We start from the raw sequence: 27486 nt of genomic DNA on the forward strand, positions 1-27486 counted from the left end.
ACAAACCTCTGCAAATAAAGTGGGTAATGGTATAAAGTTATATTGATTTCTTTTTAAATAGGAGAGAGGAAGAAAAAAACTTTGCCGCTTCCTCCGAGAATCAACAGGGATAAAAAACTCTTCGATGTTTTCAAAGTTATTGTGAATTGGTTTGGAAAGGGTTTTTTTTTATTATTTTTTCAATTTTAAGGTAAAGCTTTATTAGCAGGTTCAAACCAGGACTTAATATTTCCTTATTAAGACTGAACTTCAAAATAGGTAAGATTTCAGAAGTTCAAAACTGTAGTGAGCAGAAATTAAGAGCGTGGGGGGAGAAAAAAAAGTGAGAGAGGAAAGGGGAGGGAGCAGCCAGGAATGGGTAGTTACTGAGCAAAGTATTCTGAACTAAGAGTGAAAGTAGACTGATGTCTAGGACTAATGCATAGATGACAAACACAGTGCTGTGTATTTTGTACCATTTATGCAATTTTAGCTTATGTGGCATAATTGTGCTAATGATACTGCAGGTGCTGTGTAAACACTAAATACACAGTGATGTTTCATTTTTTTCTAATTATTGTATTTCTGATTTTTTTTTCAGAAAGACAAATTGCTTCTGGTCCTGGGTTTGCTTGGAGAAACTATATTGTATCACAAAAGCAATATGAGTGCAGAACAGCCCAAGGTGATGCTGGTGCATCACAGAATGGCATTTATTAGTGTTTCACTCTTCACTGTTAGATTGCTCCAAATACTTCTCCCTGTAGAAAAGGTATGTCATCACTAATTATAAGTGATTGTCTCTTGGTTTTGCATTTAAAGATGGCAGAAAGAGATACCTTCCTCAGGGATTAATACTGAGAAAATAGCCCCATGGACAGAGAAATTAATCTGATTTGCATTAGCTGGTGTATGATCACAGATAGCAACTTCATCCATTCTTCAGATGCCAGTGTATTCTGCAGATAACAAATCTTAAAAAAAACATTTTTTGACCAGTTTTTGAATGAGTTTTTGAAATTCAGTGTTCTTTTTCCTCCAGTAATGTTTTTTTCTGGTATGATGTATGGTTTGCAAAGCTCTGCTGCCCCCTGCTAGTTTATAGTATGCATGCAAGTAAGAGTAGAACTACACAGCATTTTACAATCATCACTCTTAATCTGATGGAATATAGTAAGCAATTATATTTCATAAATTAGAGTGATTTTAATTGGTCTTTGCTTCCAGTGCTCTTTAGAAGAAATTCTGTTGTAGCCCTTGGGGTTGGGTTTTTTTGTTTTTTATGGTGGAGGTGTTTTTTTCTTTATTTCAGATGGGAAGGTCTGATCAAGTTTTTATGTGGTGGAAAGTGTTAGATGTTTAAACCTGAATGGGTTTAAATTTTTTGGACCACTTTTAAGTGGAAGGTAGCTTTTCTTAGACATTATTCAATCAGAGTAGAAGATCGATTTTCAGTTACACGGTTTTTGTCACAAATATTAAGTCTTGTACCTGAAAATAAGTGTAGACATACTAACCTAATGACTTTTTATAATTTTTGTCTTTTATGTTCTTGTGACCTAACACAAAGTTTCCATTCTGTATGTAACGAGTTGGAACAAAGTTACTGTATTTGACATCACAATTTGAGTTGAAGGAATGTACACTTGCAGTTAAAAATAAAAGAAAAAACCCAAACCAACAAGAAAAATCCCAGTCCTTAGTTTGCAATATGACCATGTGGAATTGTAGACAGTTTTTTATTAAATACAGAAATAATTGTGGTCTATGTGTTCTCTGCCATCTTGTGGTCAGACAATGAATTGACTCCAGCAGTGTTTGTGCTGTGCCTGGATCATGCATAACTTTTGTGACTGGTTGCAAGACTGATATTCGGAGTGACATCTAATTAACTATCACTTTTAATGAAGAAAAAATAATTATTCCTGTAGAACTCATTTAATGAAATATATTTCTCTAACTTTTAAGTAGCAGCAATATTAATTGTACTTGTTGAATGATTGCAAATGCTATTGTTGGTTTTGCTGTATTTTCAGGCTGTTATTCTGACAGCTGCTTTCTTTTTCAAAGGCGAGTAAAGTTACACAGAAGAGTTTGCTGAACGCTTTATTCCTTCTCTCACTGGATATGTCCTTCTCCTTGGAGTACCCAAGCATTCATGAATCCGTTGCAGCCTATCTGGAGCAGATGAGTACTGAGAACTACAGTATTTATAAACAAGTTTCAGAAGCTGCATATTCGATTGAATGCACTTGTAGCTTTATGGTTGAAGTGCATAAGGAGGTGTGAAACTTTATTATTTAAAATATTTCCTGTAGACAAAGTTCTTTCCTCACTTCCTTTCCTCTGTTGTAAAAATTATAGTGTAGCATAGCTGAGGAAGATCCCTAAGTATGAGTATTCTGTAGGATGCCAAATGTAGTCATGATGTTAATATTAGTCATGATGTTTATGAAAAATCTTATCTGAAGTAAAAACAAAGAAATAAACAATTGGAGATTGGAAGTAGGCATGGGGCAAAGAAGGAAGAAGCAGCAAATACTCTGCTTATTTATACAAACATATACTTGTCTATACATATATATCTTTATATATAATACATATTTATAGATATATATTTATATAATACACCATTTATTTTATATTTATTTAAATATGTAGTATGGGTGTATGTGTGTTGTCCAGGAGTTAAATATATTGTTCAGAAAATTTTAAATCCCAAGTACTTTGGCAATTGCTGGCAATTGCAGCTTTAATAAACAGCTACTGGACTGGCTGAGATTTGTGTTTCAGTTTGTTATGAAGACAACTGCTTTATTAGTTAGGAGATTCTAGCACAGCACTGAAATATTCTTCTCCATTATCCAAATGGATAAGCAATTTTGCACAATACTGGTTCCATTGATACTAATATAAATGAGTAACATACAGCAATATAAATATAGTGCTGTCTTAAATCAGAGTTAATCTGTCCTTTGTCTAGGCAGGTTCTGAACTTTATAGAAGCAATACTTTGCTCATAAAATGCTGTTCACAATAAAGTTAACTCCATCAAATTTAAATGGCTCATGTTTAATGTATTTGGTAACCAAATATGATAAAGACATATGTACTTAAATTTTTAAAAAAAATCTAACTTGCTCTTTAGTAGTGATACGTTAAAAGTTTAGTAGTTAAATCTTTTATTATACTCTTCTCACATAAAATGCATATTGATTAAAAAAATAGTAATTTGAATAATGTTATAGTGTTTGTGCTGTGAAATGTTAGACATACATTATTTCTACTGAGTTTAATAGAAGTTTATTTGGATTCAGCAGCTCAAGGGCTTTCAGGTCTGAGGAATAGGTTCTGAATTGTTTTTTGTTGAAACATATTGAATTAGTTAATTATAAACTTCTCTGTGAAAGACTTAATATTCAATTATGATAAATTCTGAAAGATTATGCAGTAATATTGGATACTTTTAATTTTACTGGTTTTGCTAGTTTCATTCTTTCTCTTCATTTTACTTCACAGGGGGACAAGAATCTTTCTGAGTTACTAGAATTGGCAGATCAGGCCTTGAGTAGTCTACCCTTCCACCTACACTTTCCCTTGCTTCAGGAATGCATTCACATATGCTCAAATATGTGAGTACATTACTATTTAAAACTCTGCTTGAGAAAATAAAATCGGTCATTTTTTTGGTGGATAAGGTTTCTCAAATAGGAGCCCAATGTGTTTATTCCCTGTATGAACAATTATTTTCTTTTAGCCATTGAACAGTCTCTTCAAACTGATTTGTGCCATTCTGTAGTGGATTTCTTGAAAACTGAATTTGAGTTGCTAAACACTTTATGTTATATTTTATGTATGAGCTTTTATGATTTTGTATGTAAAGTTGTTATGTGATTTATAAGGAAACAGTCTTAAACACTTTGCTTTCTTTCAGACTTCTTTAAAATCCTTTGCCCTGAGTGTATTTGTATAACTTACTTTTTTTTTACTTTCAGAAGTTGTAAAGGACTTACTTTATTGTAGATGATTTCTATTACAATATGGCATCTCTTTTATTAAACAGCATGTTTTTACTGCTTTTTAGATTTTTCCATGGCTTTAGTTAGAGAATAAGTGACCTTATGGTGCCTGAAAAAGTTCTTTCTTGAACAACAAAAATTTAATTTTGTACTGATTCAGAACTTGGCTTTAGGGAATTTTTTCAAAGGAGACTGCATTTAGGAGCTGTCCAGTAAGTGATTTTAAATTATGAAATGTCAGAATGTTCTTCAGTGTTCTAATGCTTTTAGAGTTAATTATTGTTTGATTTCTGTTTCAGGCAGTAGGAAATTCAATTCACTTCATGGTAGTGAGATGGACTTTTACCTCTATAATGGAAAAATTCTAAAAGCACAGGTTTTTTCTATAATCATATATATGATCAAAGATATCTACTGAAGCTCAAGAGAATTTTATGTTTTCAGATGAACATCAAATTTCAAGCTCTTAATTTTGATGAGAGAATTTTGAAAAACTATGGTCTTTGATTACCTACACATTAAAAAGAATAAACATATGCAAACACAAAGATTGATACTATGATTTTGGCAAATATGTTGTGATCTCTGAACGTTTTTCTGTTTTTCAGAATGTATACCATTGCAGGAAGTTTTTTTCAGAGATTATCCTGAAATTTAACAAGAAAATATTTGTAGGTATCTCTAGGTAATGTAAAATAAATTAGTGACGTTAACTATTTTTAATTTTAGTTGGAAGTCTGCCAAGGCCAACTCATTGCTTCAGGCGGAGGGTCAGAAGTTGCTTCTCCGTCTATTGTCTCATCCTTTGTTGAATATAAAAGCTGAAGCCTATCACTGCTGTTTGGAAGTGGTTAAGGTTTGAATTAATGCTTAATTAACACTCTTGGTGGTGCCCTCACTAATGCATGTTATATGGTCTTGTCATTAAAAGCATTTCTAAAGCAAATTCAGTTTACTATGTTATATGCTGAAAAATCAGCATAGGCCTGGGCTTGCAGTTCACTGTTACGTTCTTGGTATTAAGTCTACTTGGTTAGGTTAGACTTCAGGTACTGCACTTAAAAATTATGTATAAAGAACATGTAAATCCTTTTATGTACTACTCCTGTTGTTGTTTGTTGGTTTGTTTTCTTTGGGTTTTTTTCCATGTTTTGGGTGGGTAGCAGGGGATGGATGGTGTTGTGTGTGTCTTGGGTTTTTTTTATAGGGATGTTTTGTCACGGCCTTAGTTTTTTGTAATGATAGCCCAAAGGATAAAGAGCATGAACTTGCTGAAAGTATGGCTGCACTCTATGCTGGGAATGGCAATGTCATATTTATCAGGTCGTTTTAGGTATTCAGTAATATTGGCTCACAAAATAAAAATCTTTTTTGTTTTTGGGTATAATACCTGATTGAAATTTTTGTTTTCTATAATGGTTATAATTTGTACTTAGTGTGCTTGTAGCACAATTCAATAATGGACAACTATGCTGGAGCTAGTCTCTCTGAAAAAAAGAGTATATCCACTGAATGACACTTCTGTTTTTGTGAGATTTTTACCAGCCCGTTTCAGGTTTTTCTTATTTTAATGTAATGCCAAAAGTTGTCTTATTTCAGGTAATGCCAAACAACATGCACGGGTTTTCTAATTTATTTTCACAATTATTCAAAATAAAAACCAAAATGATTTTCTATTTCTTAGTCCTTGTGTAGTAACAGGAGTTTTCAGTCAGTGATCCAAACAGATTGTATTTCTTCCAGGGCTGTCATGTTTAGCTTTCAGAACTAGTCTTCCAAAGCGCATGGAGAAAGTCTTTAACTGCATGACAACTTCGGGCTGTCTATAAAACAAGATGTAGTAGTGGAGACTGTCCTGAATTTTTAAACTAACAGACTTTATTTTTACTCAAGGACTGTTTAGGTATTCATAATATTGCAAAGCCTATGTCTTCAATCTGCCAGGGAGTACATTTTCTTCTACACCCTAAAGTGTTATATGAAATCTGTACATTCGGCCTTCAGGAAGATAAGAATGAGGTACTGTATTTACTAGCTGCATTTGTAGGTTGATGTGCATGCAGAGTAAGTGTTGATATTCTCCACAGTGGTCTAATGCTTACCTGAAGTTTTGACTAAATATGGTTTCTTGCATGAAGAAAAGCTATGCAAATAGTAAGGTTGTAGTCAATGGAAAGATTTTATTTTTAACAATGAATTCAAAGGAAAGATAATATTATGTGCATGGGATGCTATTAACTGTAATAAAGGCCAGTGAAAAATGAAATATGTTTTTTACTTTTTTTGTGTAATATATTCAGCCCTAGTAAAATGTGCATATGATGAAAAAGTTATGTATGGTGCTTTACATTTATGGGAAACATGAACTTTTAAGTATCAAGTCTTTGTAAAAGTGCGGCAATGTCTGAAATGGTTGAGGAACAAAAAGACACTTTAAATCTTCAAGTCTTTGCTATAAAATTGTATTTCACCGCCACAAACATCTGCGTTTAAATATAGCTACCTGAGTATTATAGAAGTGTTTTACAATGTTATAGAACAGGACCAAATTTCCATTGGGTTCATTTATATGCATGACTGCTTAACATATGTGCACTATTTCCTAGCCTATAGAGCTAGGAAAGTAGGGAGCTGTGAGAGGAAGATAAAGTTACTTATGTTCTTCTTAACAGCTCACTTACAGCTGATCTATAACATCCCTGCAGTCAGAAAGAACATTGACTAACAAATTATTTATATATTTTTAGCTTCTCTTCTGGAATGAGATTTTTTTTAAAATTCAGTACTATGCACAGTTCCATTTAGAAGTGATTTTTTTTAGATGTGAGCGTTTTAAAGAGAAAAGTAAAATATCTTTGAGAATGTGCTATATGTTTATGCTTTGTGTATAATTTATCTTTTGCAAAGACAGCATTTATTTTGTCTACTCCATTGGATATGTTATTAAAAAGACTGACAGTTTTCTCTGTTAGTGGTTGGTCAAGCAAAAGAAATAGATTTCAATTGATACTGAATTTAAAGTATCAGAGATGGACATATTTGTAAATATGCACTCATTTGTTCTCTACCTTATAATGTATTTTTATTACACTTCTAACAAAGTAGATAATATCATATCCAAGTATGTTTTTATTTATTTTACTTTTTGGCTGTATAACTGCTGCTTAAGTTTTCATAAAGCATCAGTTTAATCTTTCAGGCATGTGACAATGAGAAAAAAATTGAGAAGAACTTTATATTTCAAGGTTAGGTTTGATATTTGCCATATGATTTTATAAAGCCAGTCTTTCTCTAAAGATAGACTAGAGTGATATTATGAAATGCTGTCCTTGTTGCCTGGGGTGAGAGGACTTTTAGCTCTTGCATAAAATGCAGAGTTTATCTGCTAAAGGTAGGTGTTCTTACACTGTATAATGAAAAGTTAATTCTGATAAGCTGGGCTTTTTTCCTCTATTCCCATTGCAGTAATAATTTTAGCTTGTAAATACTCTAATATTTTGTATTGTATAGATTATATACTAGATACGTGAATGCAGTGTAACTGCTGTATCATATAGCTTTTTTGATTTTGATAGAGAGCTTCACATGAATTATGATACAGTTTGAAATATTTGGTAGCCTTATTAGTTTGACCCTTTGCCTCAGGAAAGTGAAGTGGCCCCATAACAGGCTTTAAGTCTCTTGTCTTCCTGTATCTTCAGAAGCATATCATAGACTGGGAATAAAATGCCACAGAAAGGCAAGGTCAGGAAAGAAAAGAATGAGAGTTTCTTTTACCTGCAGGATAGAGGGACCAATAGGTGGAGAAGTTTAAGTGATGATTTATTTTATTTCAGAAAAGACAAACCAGAATTCTAAGGGGAAAATGATTGAGTGCTGTTCAGGCAGAATTATTTGTGTGTTTTCGCATGAGGGCTTTTCTAACAACTTAATGCTTAGTGTAACTGACAATTTAACTGTAGCCTTCTGCAGTAACAATATTTTGTCTTTGAGACGTTTCTGTATAACATTTCCAATTAGAGCATTGACAAACTGACTTCGACACATCAGTGGTTGTATTAGTTGATTGGTTTTTTTGTTATTGAGCAGGTGAACTCTACAGCCAAGACCATTCTGATACATCTGTTGCAAGGACAGTTAATGATGGAAGTATTAACTTGGAACAAGTTTATTGAGGCCCTCTTTCCTGTCCTTCCCGTTTTACAGGTACTTTTAAGTGCTTTAATCTGAATTCGATGTATGCAATAATGTATATCATGGTAAATAACAGATAGAAGTAGCAGATGGAAAATAGATTAACAGTAGTATATATACAGACTTGTAGCTCCTCTGTGATAATAGTTTTCTGATCAAATATACTCTCAAGAAATTGCAGTCAGGGTAAGCTATATTTTTAGTATATATGGATACTTGTTTTTTGGTGGTTTTGTTTCCAATATTATAGAAATATCCCGTGAGCCTTAGTCTTCCTATTTCCAACGATGTGCAAATTTAATTTTCATTATTTTTACTCTCAGCTTGATCTAGAGGGAACTTTTGCCTTCTCAGTTGGATTTTCAGCCTAATTGCTCCATCTGAATTCTTTACTGTTTTTTTACTAGTACTTGAAATTTCCTTTCTGTGGTCTGCCCACAGTCTTCCAGATTAGATATTTTGCTGCATTTGCCTGGTGTCTGTTTTTTTGCCTTATTTCTCTCTTAGCTACTAAATTCAAGTATACATTTTGTCTTCATTTTCTCCAAAAATATCACTCTTGATAACTGTACCAACTTACTTGTTTCCCTGCTATGTGTTCATTAATTGCCTGCACCTCAGTATTGCTGTAAGTTGAAAAAGCAGCTTATATAACTTAACTCTGTATGCAAACTGCACAAAAATCTTGGCAAAAATGGGGAGAAATTGCAAATAAGATGGGCCTTGAAATAGACAGCTCAGACAGAAAAATATACAGAGGAGATACACTGAAAACTTGAAAGGGGTGGGAGAAGGGTTATTTCAGAGTTTTCTCAACCAGTAATTATAGCTTTTTTATGTTACCTGCATAGCTATCTTATATATGACTGACATTCAAGATTAAATAGGAAGGGATTTAATATAAGCTGTAGGTTAAACGTGAGAAATTTTTGTGAGTAGAATTTCACTCTATTCTGTAGCCTGTAGTGGCTTTGTACAATAGATACCTAAGTAGAGCATACCAGAGGTTTATGTTTACTTCATGCATATAAAATACATTGTATTTTGCTCTACTTTTAAAATGTTTGCAGTGTCATTACTTGACATAACTGATTCCCTTTTGTCTGTGTGCGAAAACGCTTTGATGAAGATCTGAAAATAGGTAGAATTTAATGTTTTAAAATAATTTTCTTGTAGGGACTAAATTTTATTTATTGAAATGGAAACGGGACTTACAAAGCAGCACCACATTAACAGACTGAAGGGTGAAGCTTTGGCTCCAAGTACCTCTAGGCCATGTAAAGAAATCTTTATTTGTATTTGTATACAGGATCATTTATTAATTTTTAAAATTACTTTCACAGGGGAATATGAATCTGCAGGATTTGAATGTTTTCTTTAAAATTGCTGCTTTTTTTTTTTTTATGTTGCTCCTTCCCCACCCTCCCTTAGCCCCTAAAAAGGGAATTATGTTGTCTAATTTGCTATGTTAAGTAAGCGGATTTTTATAATTTTGGAAATTTTTGTTTGTTGCTTGTTTGTCTTAGGGTTATGCTGACACTAAAGATACTTTAGGTAAATGCATTCTCTCTTTGAGTGAAACAACCTCTGACAAAGGAGAGGGTGTTCTCCCAAGAACTCCCAGACTGCAGGCTGCTCTGCGCCTTCTCTTCTCAAAAAAACAGCTGTAAGTAATGCTCTGTAGCATTTCAGCACATCTTCTAATGTTGATGACATTTCCAATTTCTCCTAAATGTTATGCTGTGTCTTGATTTGAAGGGCTGATTAATCAATACTGAGTGTGGTACTTCCAACCCATATTATAAACTAATTAATTTCTAACTATACAGCTGAAATTTTCCAGTATGAGGGCTACATATATTTATTTTTATTATTTATTCATTTAGGGTTCGTTCTGTAGCAGCCAAACATTTAGCATTTCATCTTCTGAATGAAGAAGGTGCAAGTCTGAAACGCCCACCTCTGGATGGTAATGTCCTTTCCAGCATTTCAAACTTATTTATTGTAGAAGGAGCTATGGAGCTAAAAATGAATGATAAAATGGACTCAATAATTAAGGTTAGTAAACTCTGTCTGAATTTTGCCCTTCTACCTGCCCAGTCTCTGAAGTTTCCACTTTCAGAAGGTTGCAATATTTCATACAAATTACCTTGCTTCGTAAAAAGAAATCTGTTGATGTATTCTTTCTGTGTGCACCGAAACAGTAGTTTTCATGCTATCATCTGCAACACTAAGAAAAAATCCTTCCTTTTTTTCTTTTCTTCTCTGCAGAAAAGACTTGGGTGTACAGAGAACACTGGCCTGCTCTGTTTAGAACAATTTCATTCTGCATGGATAGAATCGGATTTTTTTCTCATCTAGTTTTTTCCCCACAAAATCAGTTTTTACTGAAACAGGCACAAATAATTTTTAATATGAAATATTTTAAAACAGATTGCAAACTTATGTCTGTGTTTACTTAATATTGCTTCTGTTGCAAAGTGTAAAACAAATCGTGAATGAATGACTCATGGGAAAACTTGTCTCTTCTTTTTTTCTTTTTTCTCATCTCCCCTCCATTCTCCTTCCCCTCAATACTTTCAGATTAACAATACAATAAGCAAATGCGAAGATGCTTGACCCTATTGCTGTTAAAAAGTCAGTCCCCTATACAGACTGAAAAGCATGTTCTAGCTTTTCTGTGTAGTTTCAAGCTTTCTGTAGTCCTACATAAATTAAGCATTATTTGTTAGAAGTCTGCAACTATGGTGCACTGGAAACTATTTGGTTTTCATATTCCACAGGTGTTATTAGAGGTTTGTTGCCAAAAGATTATAACCTAATCCATTCTTATTACATGCACGTGGGATCTAATCAAATAAATTCTAACAAGGAATTAAGATATTTTTATTTTCTACTTCCTGTTAGGAAATTTGGCTGGTTACCTTGTTTCATGATAGCATACTGGATGCAAATCTATTCTTGTTTTACTTTTAGGCAGAAACTGTTGAAAAGCTGTATGATATCTTGACTTCTGATGCTGTTGACCTAGTTTTACGGAAGTCTGCAGCTGAGCAGCTGGTTGTCATTTTAGAAGGTAGAATTCTTCAGAAAATTTGTATTCATGTGCTGGTCATTCGTGAGCTTGAAGTTTTGCTAGGTTGTCTGTATGCTTGTGCTGAGGGTACTCTTTGTAATTTTTGTTTTATGAATTTTGATAAAAAGGATAAATGATTGAATTACAATGCAAGTAAGCAATCTTACCTAGAGCATTATTTCACTTGGTGCATAACTGTAGAGTTTCAAACCTTGATGTTTTTATTCTATATACTCAAACTCTGATTCAATAATGTTTTCTTCAAGGAATTTAAATTCTAATGAGAGAATGTGAGTTCTTCACCATGGGAAGGTGAAGTCTTAGATATTAAAAATATTGTCAGAAAAAATTATCACAAAAACGAAGAAGTGTATCTACTTTGTCTCATAAAATCCATTTAGTTATGGCTGTAAAGGTTTTCAGATGTTTCAAAATTGAAACAAAGCATTGGATGAAATTGTGAAGGAAAAAATGGAGCTTTATCAGGGCAGATTTAATATGAAGGATCACTTTTTAGTTATTAGAAAACATACAAGCCAACCCAACCAATTCAAATGAGATATCTTTTTGTTATTGTTGTTGAGCATTCTTCAACCAGATACTGTAAAGGGTTATGTCAGTGGAAAATACTCTCATGGGGATTAAGTAAATACCATTTTCAATTCCACATTAAACTGTTAAAGTCTTTTAAAATGTTACAAGTGAAATCCTCGTTTGACTAAAATTGAGTTGCACTGGGATTACTGTAATTCTTCAACACAAAATTCTTATGGAAAGTTATATAAGGTATTGAAGAATCTTGTGTTCAAGAGGCTGTTATAGTCAGTTAAAGTACTTTGAGAGGGCTTGCCTTGCTAGAGATCTGTACTACTGTTGATTGATAAGCAATTTTAGAAACTTGTTCTAGACAGCAAAAAAAGATGTTTAATATTAAGTTTTTGCAGAACCAGTAATTCTTACTATCTTTTGCTTTTCCTACAGATACCAAAATGCATGACATTGTGAAAAAGCTGGGTGTGAAAGAAAAGATATTGGCTTACCTTAATGAATGTGTACATGTGGATGGCAAGGTAAAAAATATGGTTAGAGGTTCTTCTGCAGCATTGCACAGCACATTTTTTCTGCACTTCAAACACTAGTCTTTGTGCATTAATGCTGCATTGAATACAAGTGTTTAATAACAATTATAATAGCAATATGTATTTAATTCTAGTTTTGATAATGCTAAGATTCTCTTAAAGAGTGAAGATTGGTTTGCCTACCTATGAGAAGAGTTAGCCAGAAAACTATGTGTATGGTGGGGTTTTGGAATGTACGAAAACTTCCCTGAAAGCTTTCTCAGTAGAGACCAAAAAATATTTTAATGACCTTAAAAAAAAAAAGTATTATGTTATGTATAATAGTCTCTAAACTTAAATTCTGAAGCAAATTATAATAAAAATGACATGTAATTGTATGGCATGTTCTTGTAAATGTGTCAGATTGAATTTCAGGTATAAATAATTTTCTGACCAATAGAAGATCACTTCGCCAGGGAGGGTCTCTTGTAGTTGATGGAGCTTTCCATTTTTGTAATATGGATAATCTGATGCTTGATTGCTTCTGGAATTCATTCTTTGAAATCATTTCATGCAAGCATATTTAGACTAGATAGTGCTTAATGTAACCTCAGTGGACAAAGCTTTTTGGCTTTCTTGCATAGTACTGTTATCCCATTCCAGCAGTCCAAATCTTGAGTTAGTTTTAGAAACCATGAGAAGTTTTATGTAGTAATGACTTTTTTCCCAAAAGCGTACAAGAGAAAAAAACTGCTTGATACTTAGTGGAATTCCTTTTTTTTGTCAAACTAATGAAAATTACATTCTTCTTCAGGAGTGGCAATTCCCCCCCCAGATTATCAGTATCTAAGATTATTTTGTCTCTATAGCATTAAGGAATGTCTTGTCCAGTTTATGATAGCTTGTACAGAAGTACTTTAGTAAACTGTTCTAATACAGTTGAAGAAATTGAAATATTGGGTTCCTCTGGTGCTTTACTGTGGGGTTTTTTTTAGTATCAGTTTTTTAGTATCTTCTTTAGAGAGAGAAAGTAATCCAAATGTTGTTTTGGTTTGGGTAGTGAGTAGATATTGCTCAATAATACAGAATGACAAGCATGGGAAATATATTGCCCTAAACAGATTCTTTAAGGTCAAGTAAGAGTCTAGGATGAACTTTAAAATAATATTTTTAGCCCTTTATAAAGTTTAATTTAATCCAGGAAGGGTTCAGGCAACAGCTCTCTATGGCCTGTGACATTAGGACACTATCCTAAGGGAATCTAGTCCAGATTCTTGGTTCTCCCCTTGAATTATTTTTTTTTTTATTTCATCATAAAATTAATAGCAAAAAAAAAATCAACAAAAAAATCTTACTTGTTCTTAGAAAGGTGGCTACTGAGAAAAGAAAATAAAAGAAGTAGTAGAAGTAAAAAGCAGCATCGAAATAAGGCTTTATGTATAACTGTGCAAAAGATTCTTTCCATACTAAATAAGTAGGGCTTTTGTTCATGCAGTATTAAACTAAAATGTATTTGTTGATGCTGTTGGTAAAACAAATGTTAAAGGCAGAAACTCATAGGCAAAGTAATGATACAGTGAACGAAATACTCTCTTCTCATTCTTAGGAGCTGTGACTTTGGTTGTGTTTTTGGCCATTCACTGATACTTTAACTTTTAGCAAACTTCTTTCCATTCTCATGTTCTGACAGCATGGGACCCAGAAAATTAATGTGATATAATAAAATATTTGCATTTTTAAAAAAATGAATAAACTTACACAGTTGTAAATACTTGGTGGTTTTTTAAATAATTCAGCTCACATATATCCTTGTTAAAATTATATAACTTGAAAGCAAATGTTGTAATTCTGTTATGAAGCCAAAAACCAATAAAATTACCATCAATTAATAATAAAATGAATCAAAAAGTAAATAAATATTTTTTAATGAATATGCAGTTGTCATCTGGCTGAAATGTGCTTGTCTAAGGAAGTTCTAGGCTTCTCTTTTACAAATGATGGAATATATTGCTTAATAGTGTGAGAGTTCATGTTAAGCACATCATAATAAATTAGACTGATAGTTATCTTTATTTAATCTTTTTCTCTGTTCCTGCAGCTCATGGAATCCATAGTGTTACCATGTCTGACACTCCTACGCAAAATTGTGTCTGTTGACCCAGTTGTTCGCCTGTCCCTAGCACAGCAGCCTTCTTTACTGCTTTTGCTATTCAGAGGTAAAGACTGTATTTCCACTGTAATACCCAGTTAGATGTTTAACCAAATACCTTCTCAAGCACTTTGATTCTTCTTCTCAATCTGAAGAACTTCAGATTCTGCTATTTAAGAGATAAACCATCGTGTGCTCGTTTTACCCATGTTGTGGCGTGTGTTGTAGAGATTGGCAGGAAACTGTGGAAAGCAGTTGCTTTTAACTAGTGTCTATGTATTATTAGGTGTCAATGTTTTTCTAATGCATTTATAATTATCTTTATTTTATTCAGTTTCCCTGATACTCCAAAGTGATCATGCTGTTTTAACTGAAACTGCAATATTGCTTTGTCTTCTGTTGTTTGATGAAGTAGCAAGAACAGAAACATGGTATGAAAATCCACTTATTTAATAGCATATTTTCTAGATAAATTTGAAGGTTTTAATAGAAATAAATTTTTATATGTCTTCAGACAAGTTGTGCTCCAAACTTTTATAGATCCAAAATTGCATATTTGTAGTCCAAATTGTTTCAATACTTGGGTTACATGCTCTATAGGCCTACATGGCATATTTTTGCACTATGAATACCTCAGTGTTAAGTTTATTTTTCAAAAAACCTTGATTGGTCTGTAGTCCATCTTTTCCATGAATAGAAACTATGCAAATAAAATAGCTATTTGTAGACAGGTTTTTTGAACTTAATTAGAATTCTCCTTTTTACTTTGGCTTTTAAGTGTAGCAGTTGTCTTTAAAGCATCAGACCTCAACTTATGATATTTTATTATTTGAAAGTTGTGTGTGCATGAAAAAATATGCTTTTAGCATATTTCACATGCATGAAATATACTGAAAATACTTATAATGTGTGGTTTTTCTCTAACAGAAAAAACGAAACAAGTATGTGGGGTTTTTAATGTACAATATATCTGCAATAAGTATGCCATATTTAAGACCTATCTAAGTATCTTAAGATTTAAGAACTATCTCAATATTGCATAATCATGAAGAAATATTGTTTATTAATACACATTATTCATCAATGGGTTATTAAAGATCTAGCTAAAGGGAGAAATACATCTATATCCAAATAATAAGGAAATAATGTGTGTAGCATTAGGAGAAAATCAAATCTTAAAATAGGGCATAATGACTATGACTTAATCTCTTGCAGGGCTGATGGCATAGCCAGTAATTATACTGAGGTACCTGCCTTCAGTTTACCTGTTGCTGTTGTTAGAAGGTATGTGTGGGTAGTGGCTGGTTGGTTGGTTGGTCCATTGGTTTTGATTGCTTTACAGTTTCCTGCTGATTTCCATTTGCTGTCCTTCCTGAACTATGGAAGTGGCAGAATGAGGGGAAACATTGATTTAATATCAAATCAGCATTTTGATGCTGATGAAATCAGCATTTTTAAATAGGGAATTTTTTCTCCATGTCTTTTTTGTCTGTAAATGAGTTTCAAAAACTTTATTTGCAAACTTACAAGCTGGTTGTAATGGAACATTTAATTTAAAAATGAGCAAACAAGAAAAACTCTCACCAACCACTTTCAAAAATTGTTACTGTTATTTGTGTATTTTTAGGTATCATCTGCCAGTCAGGATCACTGCTCATCATGTAGTTAGCCCTAATACTGTTGTGGTACCATTGTCTTCTGAGTGCTTGACTATGAAACCTGTGTCAGATATGCTTAAGACAGCCTGGAATCTGTCATGGTACCATGGGATTGAAAACCTACTGCAGCTGATAAATTATGAGAAGGAAGCAGAAACGTGAGCCATTTTATCTTTTGTTTTAAGTCCCAATAGATCTCAATTAAAATAGCATTCCATCAAGTTTAAATAGGTTTTCAACTTCAAACAGCAGTTCAAGCTGTTACTTGTTTGAGAATGCTGTCATTTAAATGTAAAGGATCACATCCCAAGAGGATGAAGGTATGTTGTCACAGCTAATGTTTTACCTCAATTGTGTTTATACATAAAGTCTAGAGCTTGATCTAACTTTTACTGATGGTCAGGCTAAATTCAACCAGCTTTAAATGGGCTCTGTGGCTGTTTTTCTTTGTAGTCATTGTGGTTTCTTAGGGAACTGACTCCTTTTTCCTACTATGTAGACCCCAACTATAAAGTTGCATGACTTTTTCTTTATTTTCTTGAAGGTTTAAATTTCAAGTAAATATTCTTCTTAATGGTAATGCTAAGACTTAGTATTTAGGTACTGTTTTTCCAAAGAACTCAAAACACCTCATGATTTACATGTGATGTTATTGGTTTTGGTTTTGTTTTAATTTTTTGTTTGCTTTGGTTTTTTTTGAAGGATTAATGAAGAAAGAATTGGCTAACAAAAACAAAGTTTCAAGTCAATTTCTGTTTTGTCTTCTCAATTAAGCAGGAAAGGGAAGAAGTCAACACTCTCTGAAACAGATTGTAGAGACACTGGCTTTGTTAATAATTTTTCTCTATGCCTTTTCAGATTTTTAGATTCTCTGAAACTTTCCTCAGAAGACATTCTTATATTGAAAATAACTCACACAAACTATGGACTGCAGGATTGTCTTAGTTTGATCATTCAGGCAGCATCCCACAGTGATGTCAGGACGGCTCTCACTAGGCTTAGCTTCTATGTCCTGAATGACAGACTTGCATTAAAATGCAGTTCTGGGCCTTTTGGAACCACTTTGAAGAGCTTTGATTGGCAGAAAGCAATGAACAGGTAAGTAAGCATATTGACTACAAGAATCCATTAAAGATTGTTATACTAAAATGGTAAAATTTCTACTTTTCATATTTTAAATTAAGGGAATTGATTGTCAATGCATCTCTGATTCTGAGATATAGATATAGATATAGGCTGACAGGAACCGTAGGCAGTTCAGCAAGGGGAGGTGCAGTCCCCCCCTGCACCTGGGGAGAAAGAAGCCCATGCCCCTATATATCCTGGGATTCACCAAGCTGGGAAAGCAACTGCAGAAAAGGATCTGGGGGTCCTGGTGGATGCCAAGGTGAAAATGAACCAGCAGTTTGTCCTTGCAGTAAAGAAGGCAAGTGTTATCCTGGGCTTCTTTAGGAGGAGTGTTGACAGCAGGCTGAGGCAGGTGATCCTTCCTCTATTCAGCACTGCTGAGGCCACATCTGGACCTCTGGGTCCAGTTTTGGACTTGCCAGTATAAGAGAGAATCATACGGAGAACACATACTGGAGAGAATCCAATGAAGCACCATAAAGATAATGAAAGACTGGAGTATCGTTCCTATGAGTAAAGGATGAGAGAGCTGGGACTATAAATGTGGAGGAAAGAAGGCTCAGAGTGAGGATCTTATCAGTGTGTATGAGCAGCAGAAGAGAAGGTGGGGCCAGGCTCTTTCCAGTGGTGTCCAGTGACAGAAGCAATGGCCGCAAACTGAAACACAGGAGGATCCCTGTGAATATCTGGAAACACTTTCTTACTGTGAATGTCACCAAACACAGACACAGGTTGCTGAAAGAGGTTGTAGCATCTCTATCCTTGGAGTTACTCAAAAGCTTCCTGATCGTGATCCTGAGCAACCAGCTGCAGGTGTCCCTTCAAAAGCAGGGTATCAGGACCAGGTGACCTCTGCAAGTCCCTTCCAGTCTCAAAGATTATGTGATTTTGTAATTGACATACACAAAACTATCAAATATTTAAAATTCTGTATTTGAAAGAAGGGCTATTTGAAATGCATAGGTAAACTTTACTATTATTATCAGATGCTAATATTTCATAAATAATTAATTTTTTATTCCCTGTCTGTGATCCTGCTCAGATTTGTCTACGTTTTACTATACAGAATTCCATGTTTACCATATACAAGTCAACTTTAAAATATACATAACTATTTTTCATGCTAATAATAACAGTAACAACAATATTAACAGCATATTATAAGTATAATATGTTAATACAATGCCATATTTTTTATATGTGAATGTGTGTATTATACATATTCTGTGTAATTTAACACTTGCAGGTTACTTCAGTCCTATTAGCCTGAGATTTTAATCTCTCTTTTAAAATGCTACAAGTATGAAAATATTTTTATTTGTATTTCAGGTTTCTACAAGTGCTTCCAGCTTCTGTGGAGGATGAAAAGCTTTTGGTAGATGTCTTAAGATTTTTAAACAAATTGCTTAGAGAGCAGAAATCAAATCTGGAGTCAGACCATCTAAAGTGGATCTTGAAATCATTTCTTAAAAATGTAAGAACAGGGTTGTTGTATATACTTACATGATTTGATTGACCATGTAACTATACTTGCCACACACATGTAGAGCAGCATGAGAGTGTGCTTAGCTACATAGCTACAAATGCATTAGCTGTGTAGCATGCCAGATCATCCATTGTCTTACACAGGGTGTCCTATGTTAAATACAGTCTGCATGCACTTGCATTTTGCCATTTGCAAATACAATCTATGCATTCAGGGAAAAATGCTAGTAGACTTCATTTCAATTACTTATAGACTACAGGTATTTCAATTATATCGCTACCTGGGAATCCTATGAATTTTTTTAAGTATGGCCCATTCAATACATTAATATAAAACCAAGTCATGTGATATGAAGTCTTTCAAGCAGCTGCAATGTACAAAATGGAACCCGAACTAATTTTGTTACTATGTGTTTTCTGGTTTTTTGTGATCTGTTTTTATTTCAGGTTATTGCTGTATTACTTCGAGTTTTCTTTCATGCTTCAAAATACAGTCTACTTAATTCCAGGATTTTTTAAAGGCCTTCCCATTAGATTCTTTTATGGCATTTAGTAGTTTCGAGATTCAAGTTATTGGTAATTATAGGGTTTTTTCACTGTGCCTTTTGCAGTTACTTCTTAGTAAAGTAATCATGGAATTTCTGATGTATAATGTGTGTGATTTGCAAGTTTGCAACAGAAAAATAGCTTTAATGAGGGTATTAAAATCGGATTTAAACAATGCATTATGTGACTGTACTTTTATTCTTTTCTTTTAGCAGCAAAAATCCCTTTTGGGCCTCCTGGTGCGAACAGAATCCCAAGTGCAAGATGAAATGGATGAAACACAGGCTGCTGTCAGGCAGCGACTGGATAAAGAACTCGTTCGTCTTTTTAACATGTTGCTCGTTTGTTCCGTGTCAGTGACTGACAGGTACAGTGCAAATAGACCTGCCTGGGTGATTCTGACTGGGGATCATAACTCCTATTGCTGCTGAATTTTGGTCAGAGTTTGCATATCATTACATCATGACTCAATTGTTCTGAACTGTAAAAATTGAATATACACTCTTGAAATGGAAATCAACATTAGATATTCCTTTTCACAGTAAAATTAGGAAATTAACCAGGAAACTTAAAAGAGAATGTGCTAGTGGTCACTTAGCAAATGCGTAATTAAATTGATTGCACTGAGAAGATGGGCTATTTCTTTTTCACTGCTGCAAATTTGCATGAACAAATGGTAACTTCATTGATTTTGTAGCATGTGTTTATAGCAAAGTAAAACATAGAAATATTTGAAATATCCATAAATACTTATTTTCATTGAACTCCTTTTTTGGCCTGTTTGGGACAGCTACTTTTAGCATGAAGTTCCAACCTCTTTCTGTCAATTGAGCAAACACAGAAATTAATTTATATTATTTTTTCTTCAAGTTTCTCATAAAACCTTTCCCACACCAAATCTCTCTATCCATATGTATTCTAAGAGCTAGTAAAATTGCAGATTAAGATAATATTTGATTATTTAGTATCACAATATAACTGTTTGTGAAAATATTTTCAAAATGTTACCTTTTTCATTATTCCCACCTGGTTATTTTCTAAAAATTTTGACAGTGGGAAAAGGGGCATATTATAGAAATCACTGCTAGTTATGTATCTCACACTCCTGTATTTTTATCTACTTAATTCTAGATTTATTGTATTTTGCAGGAAATATTTTTAAACTTGTCTCTTGAACCAGAACAAACATAGGTGTAACAGGCCACGCATTTAAGAGTTGGACTTGATAATCCTTGTGGGTACCTTCCAAATTAGAATATTCTTGATCCTGCGTGATTCTGGAACTACTGAGCTTTACATCTCTTCTCATTGTGTCATCTGTTGTCCTCAGTCTCTTGCCCCTTGTTTAACATGCTCCTTAATGATGAGTTATATCTCCTTTGCCTTTTTTTAGTTAAGCAACTTTGTTGTAATCTGATGGAATATTATGTTTTCAGAACCTGTGCAAAGCTAGACATGTGAAATTTAATTTCATGTTACTCTTTGTATAACACAATATTAAGTAATTGAGATGCTGAGCCTCACAGACTAACGGTAAGACTGAGGCATTGGCCTTTGGCAAAATGATTCTTTTCATTTCAACATCTTTATATTGATGGTTCATCTTTTTTGTTTTTTTACAATTAAACCAGAGAGGGCTTGGAACTTGCTGGTTCTTTCAGAACAGAGCTGGCTCTGAAGCTGCTTCAATGCTTAAGGCTAACAGATGCACCACATTTTTATGGACTTCCTTCACTGGAGAGAACATTACAAGGAATGGTTCATGTTACTGCACTTCCAGGCTGGAGTACCTATTCTGCTGCAGTTGAACCTGTCACAATTTGTAAGAAATATTTAACCGGTCTTCTTGAGGTAAGTAGCTTATGTTCTTGCTTAGCTTTTGGTTTGAATGCTTGTAAAGAACTGTGTAAATAATGACACTATGCTTTTTACAATGTGCTTTTAGTGAATGTCATCACTAGCAGTAGGTGTGGGAAAGATGCTTTTTCCTGCTAAGTGAATAGGAATGATACGGAGACTAGATTGAGTGATGTGTATCTGTAGTTGTGAAGACTGGTTGTATTGCATGTGCTTTCATCACTGGCTTAAGAAGTAATACAAAGTGACTGTAGTTTTAAGCAAGATAAAAAATATATGTGGTGTTTTTAATGACTGAAACTCTAAGAGGAAAAATGCAGGATAACTTCCCACAGGCAAAATCCACATATGAAAGGTGGTCTGGGAGAAAAGCAGCTTGTTAGGTAGGTTGTGAACTGAGAAAGCAGAAAAGAGGTAATTCAAGATGCTGCAGTTGTTGGAAAGACAAAATTTCATTCTTGTTTTCAGTGTTCTTATTTGTTTGCTAAGTCCGTGAATGTGGTAGACAACTAGCTTTTGCTTCTAAAATCATATCTTTTGAAAACTCCAATTTTCTTAAAACTTGAAAGGAAAAGCATAGTTCTGACTTTCTCTTTGTTTAACACATATTCAGTAATGTACAGTTAGAAGTTTTTAGTTTCAAATACCAATACATATAATGAAAAGAATATAGTGTTTTAGGGGTCTTAAGTTGCTAAGATTTCTTGAGTAGAAAGAAGTAAATTTTTTAGACCTATTTGATTAGGTGAGCTCTGTGACTTGAAGTCTAGACTAAAAATGGCACCAAGGTTATAGATATTGTCATGCAAAAGAAAGATAATTACTAGAAAAAATAAATATTATGGCATGAAATCAACTTGTGATGCATAAGCTCTTGTTCAGAAGAATTAGGCAGTTTTACTTGGCCCAAATTTGAAAGTAAATGTAGGTTTCTTTTGCAGAGGAATGGAGAAAAGTGGGTTTAAAAAAAATTTCTGTAGACTGGGACACTGAAAGAAAGAACAACAGCAAAATGCAGAGGTTTAAATCACCATGTTTTGTGGAGAAAAGTAAATCTAGAAGTGTATCTTTATTTTTTAAAAAGTATTTTGGGGTGTGTTTTGTTGAAAGCAGCATGCCTTTTATTTTAGTATGCATGGTTAGATATTTGGTCAGATGGTTTATTTTATGTTATGATCCAGTGACCTTTATTTCTGTTTATTAGTATTTGATATAGAAAGCTGATAAATTTATTCAAATCACAATAAAATATCTAAATGACCCTTTCCCTTGAACACAGAATTTTGAAAAGAAATTTTATTTTTAATTCTAGACATAGCAAAAGAAACCCTGGGTACAATAAATGAACTTTCACGTCCATGAAAAGAAACTTTCAGGCTTCTATTCAACTTAGAGATTACTATTAAGCTTGACTGTATTCTTCATTTGAATAAAAATATAAAAACCGCAGATGTTCAGAAGTTTAAATGTATAGGAAAGCATTACATGACCAAATGACTCAGAAGTAAAGAAATTCTTACAATTCAGCTAGAAGTCTATCATCTTTTCATGAGTTTAAATTATGATTTAGTGTATAAGACAGTTTGTACTCTGTTTGTGTACTGTTTACAGTAAAGCTGTTAAGAACTTGTACCCCCACTCTTAGGTCATCTCATCGTTTTATGTTGAATGGGGGGGAAATGCCATGTCCTTCATGGGAAAAGGTGTTACAAAAAGCACAGTCCTTTGCTTGCTTCACTTATCTCACGAAATGATGGCTCAAGCCAAAGATACGGTGAGTGCATTACATTTGTCCTTATCTTGTCATTGGTGAGGGCTACATACAAAGAGGTTTTAACTTCTGATGTTCAATGACAGTTCTCTGTCATGGTTTAGGAGTGGTACTCTCCAATTGAGTAGTGCTGCTAAAACCACACCACTTCTTACTCCTCTTTCCCCTCCAATTGGAAGCACAAAAGGCAAAAAAAATCCCCCTTTGATCTCATTTGGTCTATAATCTTAGATAATGTACAGGATAGAGTATGGTATACAAAAAAGCTGAAGAATCAGTTCTAGCCATATTGAAATTGTTTTGTAAATAATTCTGTGGATTTTGAAAGGCCTTCTTTCAGAATAAGTATCATTTTCTTTTTTATAAAAAAAGAAGAATCAGGATTTTATATAGGATGAATAAATTTAAGAATTTTTAACATCATTATTTCTTCAGCCTCACAAACAACAGGCTTTCTAACATATGTTTAAACATTCATGTGTGTAGGGTTTTCACAGTTGTGTGTATATATATACATATGAAAGCATATGTACATACACGGAAAAAGGATTTTCAGTTAAGAGGAGCTATCACTATGTACTAGCAAAATTCATATTATGCTTTGTGTTCATGTACATCTTTGAGAGCTAGATTTCTGAAAGTTTATTAAAAATAGCCGTTATCCTGAAGCAGTTGAAGCAAATTCAACAATTAAGTATTGTCATTTTAGAGAATTAAAATCCAGTCTTACTTATATCTGTGACAGCCATAAATGGAAACCTTTCATTGTGATCACGCACGGGTATAACTAGAAATTGCAGTGTACCTGCTTCCCCAGATTCCAGGTGTCTCTTTCTTCAGTTCTCTACTCCTTTTTCAAGATATTAAGTACTGGAAGAGTTTATTAAAATTGGGAGGGGACAGAGTTTTAAGTACACTGCAGGGAGACAGCAGCCTCCAAAGACTTAGATCATAAATGCATGGATGAAGGAGTGGACTTGAATTATTATTTTAGTATCATTATTATAGAGTAATATGTATAGTAGCATAATGATAAGTTTCATTTTCTTGTGTTTCTAAGTCATAATCTGTGTGTACAACAGTGTTACTGTTTAGACTGTACTAATAATTTTTAGTCTCAAAGAAATTGTAAAACCTGGCTGTTGTTTACAATTGTGTAATTTAGTGTCAAATCCTTACAGAAAGAGAAATACAAAATTATCCTTCCTTCGTGCCATCAGTGTTAAACAAAAGTGGTTTAGTTGTAGTTGGTAGTTCACACTGTTAGTATGCTGGCATGGATTGAAAGATTTATAAAATAATTTCTTAATTTGTTTTCTGTTTTCTTGTCAGGACTGGATATCTCTTTGGTCTTTGCCTTATGATAATAGTGAAGAACAAGTTCTGTCTCATCTAGGTCTGGCATGGCTGGTTCCTTTATGGGTAGATAGAGATCCTGAGGTTAGTTACTGTGACAGTAACTTCATATCATATTGTGACCCTCAAGCATTTGAGTATTTTTGATTCATTAATATATTTAACAGTAGAACTGCTGTTTCGAATTATTTAAAATGTTACTGACTATATCCTAAATAGCAGTAATAATGCAGTAGGGAGAGTGTTTCCATGTAAACATCATCTGAGAAATCCTCCCTTACATCTTCTGTCTTCCATGCTTTCATTAGTCACTCACTATCATGACTCATAGGCAGTTTTCCTTGTCATTGATGTAACTTAGCTGCAAAGCAGAAACACTTACATGAACTAAAAATTCAGAGCAAATGTATTTAATACCAATCTGTTAAATTATATGAGTATGCTAAATTGACTTATTTTCAAGTGGTAAAATATGAAGAATATAAAAGACTTATCTTGCTTATTTTTGAATACTTAAAAATAATTTTATTTTCTCACTTAGTTGTGATTCTGAGTAGAGAGCAAGAGAAATACAGGAAAAGAGGTTGTTACTTTTTAAATTATTCCCTTAAGCTCCAGGTTCAGCTGATACAATTTAATAATTTAAAAAAAATAGTATTGCTAATTACCGTAAGAAATACCACTTTCTGTTGTGCTTATATGTACTAGGTCAGGTTTACAGCACTTGGAATAGGATCAGCTCTTACATCTCTTGAAAAAGGATGTATTGCTTTAGCAGAAAGCTGCCAGAATATTTCAGGAGGCCTGTGGGGAACAGTGATCAACATCCTTCTGGATCAATCTGAATGTAGCATGGTACGCAGGGAGGTATGTTTCTTGTGTCCTTCTACTGTTCTAGATTGTCAAGTTCTTTTTCATGATGGAGAAAAAAAAATTATTTTTTATTCTATACATCTATTATCTGCTGCACAACACCTGCTGCTTTGTAAGTTAAACACTACCTGATTAATATAATTGTTTAGCTGCTTATTTAGGAATTGTGCAAGAAGGAACAAATACAGATTACTTGTTTAAAAACAGAAATTATATGAGCAATATACAAGTGAACACATAAAACCTCCTAAGGCTTACTCAGTTAGATAAGTAGGTTGCTAAAGCATAACTGGCCTGATTTTAATGGCTCTTTGTAACATTTATGAATGCTTTGGTACAAACTTACCACCTGATCTGCAGTATCTGTTCATTGCTGATATGAAGTAATTTGTCTAGGCACTGAGGTTTATTGGTGAGAACTGAAAGTCTGTACTATGGTAGAACAACACCTGGACTTATATACTGATGTATTTAAACTCTGTACACTTTATTTGAAATTTTCTATCAGTTCTAGTTGTAAGGTTTTCCTTCTGTTCCAATCAATAGGAAATAAAAACTCTGACACTCAGTGACCTGTTTTTTTCCCAGCTCTATTGCTTAACTAATTACATTTTCCAAAGTAATATTTAAATTTATATCTAAATGCTTTTGAGAATGTGTGCTTCATTATTTTAATTCCAAATTATTGTCTCTTAATTATAGTCTCTTAAGAGTCAAATTATTGACAAAGGATGGACAAAATATAAAAAAAGGAGTTTCAATCCATGCACAGACATGTGAAGTGTGTGTAATATAAATCAGAAAAACAAACGTGCCTTGAATTTATAAAGGAAAGCATTTGAAACATGTCTATGTCCTACTGTGTTCCCCCCATTGTCCCAATTATTTTATAATAAAGAACCCCGAAACATGAGGTCATAAACAGTTATCTAGGTTTTTCTATTCAGTAATTTTTCCCCTAGTACTTCTTGTACTTGTAATGGATATTCTGTAGGATTGACTGTACTGGAACAGTGATGAAGGAATTTTATGAACAAATAAATTTGTTGCCTTGTGATTTCTATTCCATCTTTTCCTTGTCCTTTTTTCTTAACAGCCTGCTCTTGTGCCATGTTCTAATGACATCTCTTGTAAGTGAAGTTTGAGGGCTTTCAAGTTACATCCTTCTAGTTACTTTTTCCCAACATGAACACAAGAATTCTGTGTATTTCTGCATATGTCTAAAGCAGTGAAATAATATGTAGACTGTACTATTCAGTGTGATGTGGTTTTTTGAACTGATGGCTAGATGGCAATACTGATGCTTTAATTTCTTTCAGGCTGCTTTTATTCTGCAAAATCTACTTGTGATTCCAATTCCTACAGAAGACTTGAAAGATTGTATTTGGCAAGTGAGTGACTATTCCATTTGATGACAAAAGTTATAATGTCACAGAGAGATGTCATTTGGTATGAAAACTTGTGTCAGCATACGTATAAAATATAAACTTAAAAAATTACATGTCTAAGGTTACGTTTTGGAAAGAGAAATAAATTAATAAAAACCAAACTTCTCTCAAACTTCCATCAAGCTCAATAAAAGAACCAAATTTAGTTTGTATATATGCTGCATTTCATGAACGTAGCATCTGTGCATTCCTAGGAAACTTGCTTACTTATATAGTATATCATGAATGTTTTAGGATAGAAATAGGTAATTTATTTTGCCCACACTTGGAACGTGGGTAAAATGTGATTTGAGGAGTATGAAGAAGAGGAAGTTCTGAGAATGTGATGTTTATAAAATGTTTTGAAAGAAAGAAGAAGCAGTTTGTCACTTAGGTCAATTTAAATGCTTGTTAAAGACAACCACTTGCTCAAAGCAGGGTGAACTAGACTGGGTTGCTCAGGGCTGTTTCCAGTTGGATTTTGAGTTTCTCCAAGAATGGAGACTCCACAATCTGTCTGGGCAACTTGTTCTAATGTTTGACTACTCTCAGACAGAAAGCTTTTTCTTAGGTTTAAATAGAATTTCCTGTATTTTAGTTTTTGCTCAACGCCTTTTCTTCTGTCACTGGATACCAGTGAGAAGAGTCTGTCTCCCTTTACCTTCTCTCATCAGATATTTATCAAACTGATAAAATCCCCTGGAGACTTTTCCAGTTCTGCCCTTGAGTCAGTCATCTCATTTTACTCTCAGCAAGTCTAGTTCATTGCACATAAAGATGTTTGGATCTTAGCTTGCAATTCTTAAAATTTTTGTGACGTTGCTACCTGTTTTTAATGTCTATCTCACTCCTTCCAGTGTGTGAGAGCCTATATGGGAACAGTGTATGTTAGTTCTTAAAGAAATTTGCA

The 27486-nt window shown here is 33.6% G+C and overlaps 1 protein-coding gene across 1 annotated transcript in view; it reads left to right on the plus strand.

The window, feature by feature from the left end:
• The window catches only part of RTTN (rotatin), a 79216-nt gene that overhangs the window by 15302 nt on the left and 36428 nt on the right, over positions 1 to 27486 (plus strand). Inside the window, exons 11-32 of the mRNA XM_082295142.1 lie at positions 581 to 751; positions 2050 to 2262; positions 3499 to 3611; positions 4728 to 4854; positions 5892 to 6017; positions 8088 to 8204; positions 9719 to 9858; positions 10079 to 10254; positions 11173 to 11268; positions 12250 to 12338; positions 14425 to 14542; positions 14810 to 14917; positions 15705 to 15759; positions 16103 to 16291; positions 16992 to 17231; positions 18591 to 18735; positions 19505 to 19659; positions 20924 to 21143; positions 22795 to 22923; positions 24253 to 24360; positions 24985 to 25143; positions 26469 to 26540. Of these exons, the coding sequence (XP_082151268.1) occupies positions 581 to 751; positions 2050 to 2262; positions 3499 to 3611; positions 4728 to 4854; positions 5892 to 6017; positions 8088 to 8204; positions 9719 to 9858; positions 10079 to 10254; positions 11173 to 11268; positions 12250 to 12338; positions 14425 to 14542; positions 14810 to 14917; positions 15705 to 15759; positions 16103 to 16291; positions 16992 to 17231; positions 18591 to 18735; positions 19505 to 19659; positions 20924 to 21143; positions 22795 to 22923; positions 24253 to 24360; positions 24985 to 25143; positions 26469 to 26540 (3066 nt within the window). The remainder of the gene's footprint in view (positions 1 to 580; positions 752 to 2049; positions 2263 to 3498; positions 3612 to 4727; positions 4855 to 5891; positions 6018 to 8087; positions 8205 to 9718; positions 9859 to 10078; positions 10255 to 11172; positions 11269 to 12249; positions 12339 to 14424; positions 14543 to 14809; positions 14918 to 15704; positions 15760 to 16102; positions 16292 to 16991; positions 17232 to 18590; positions 18736 to 19504; positions 19660 to 20923; positions 21144 to 22794; positions 22924 to 24252; positions 24361 to 24984; positions 25144 to 26468; positions 26541 to 27486) is intronic.

This window comes from Coloeus monedula, assembly GCF_965178545.1.
Source record: "Coloeus monedula genome assembly, chromosome: 1".
Taxonomy (NCBI): Eukaryota; Metazoa; Chordata; class Aves; order Passeriformes; family Corvidae; genus Coloeus; species Coloeus monedula.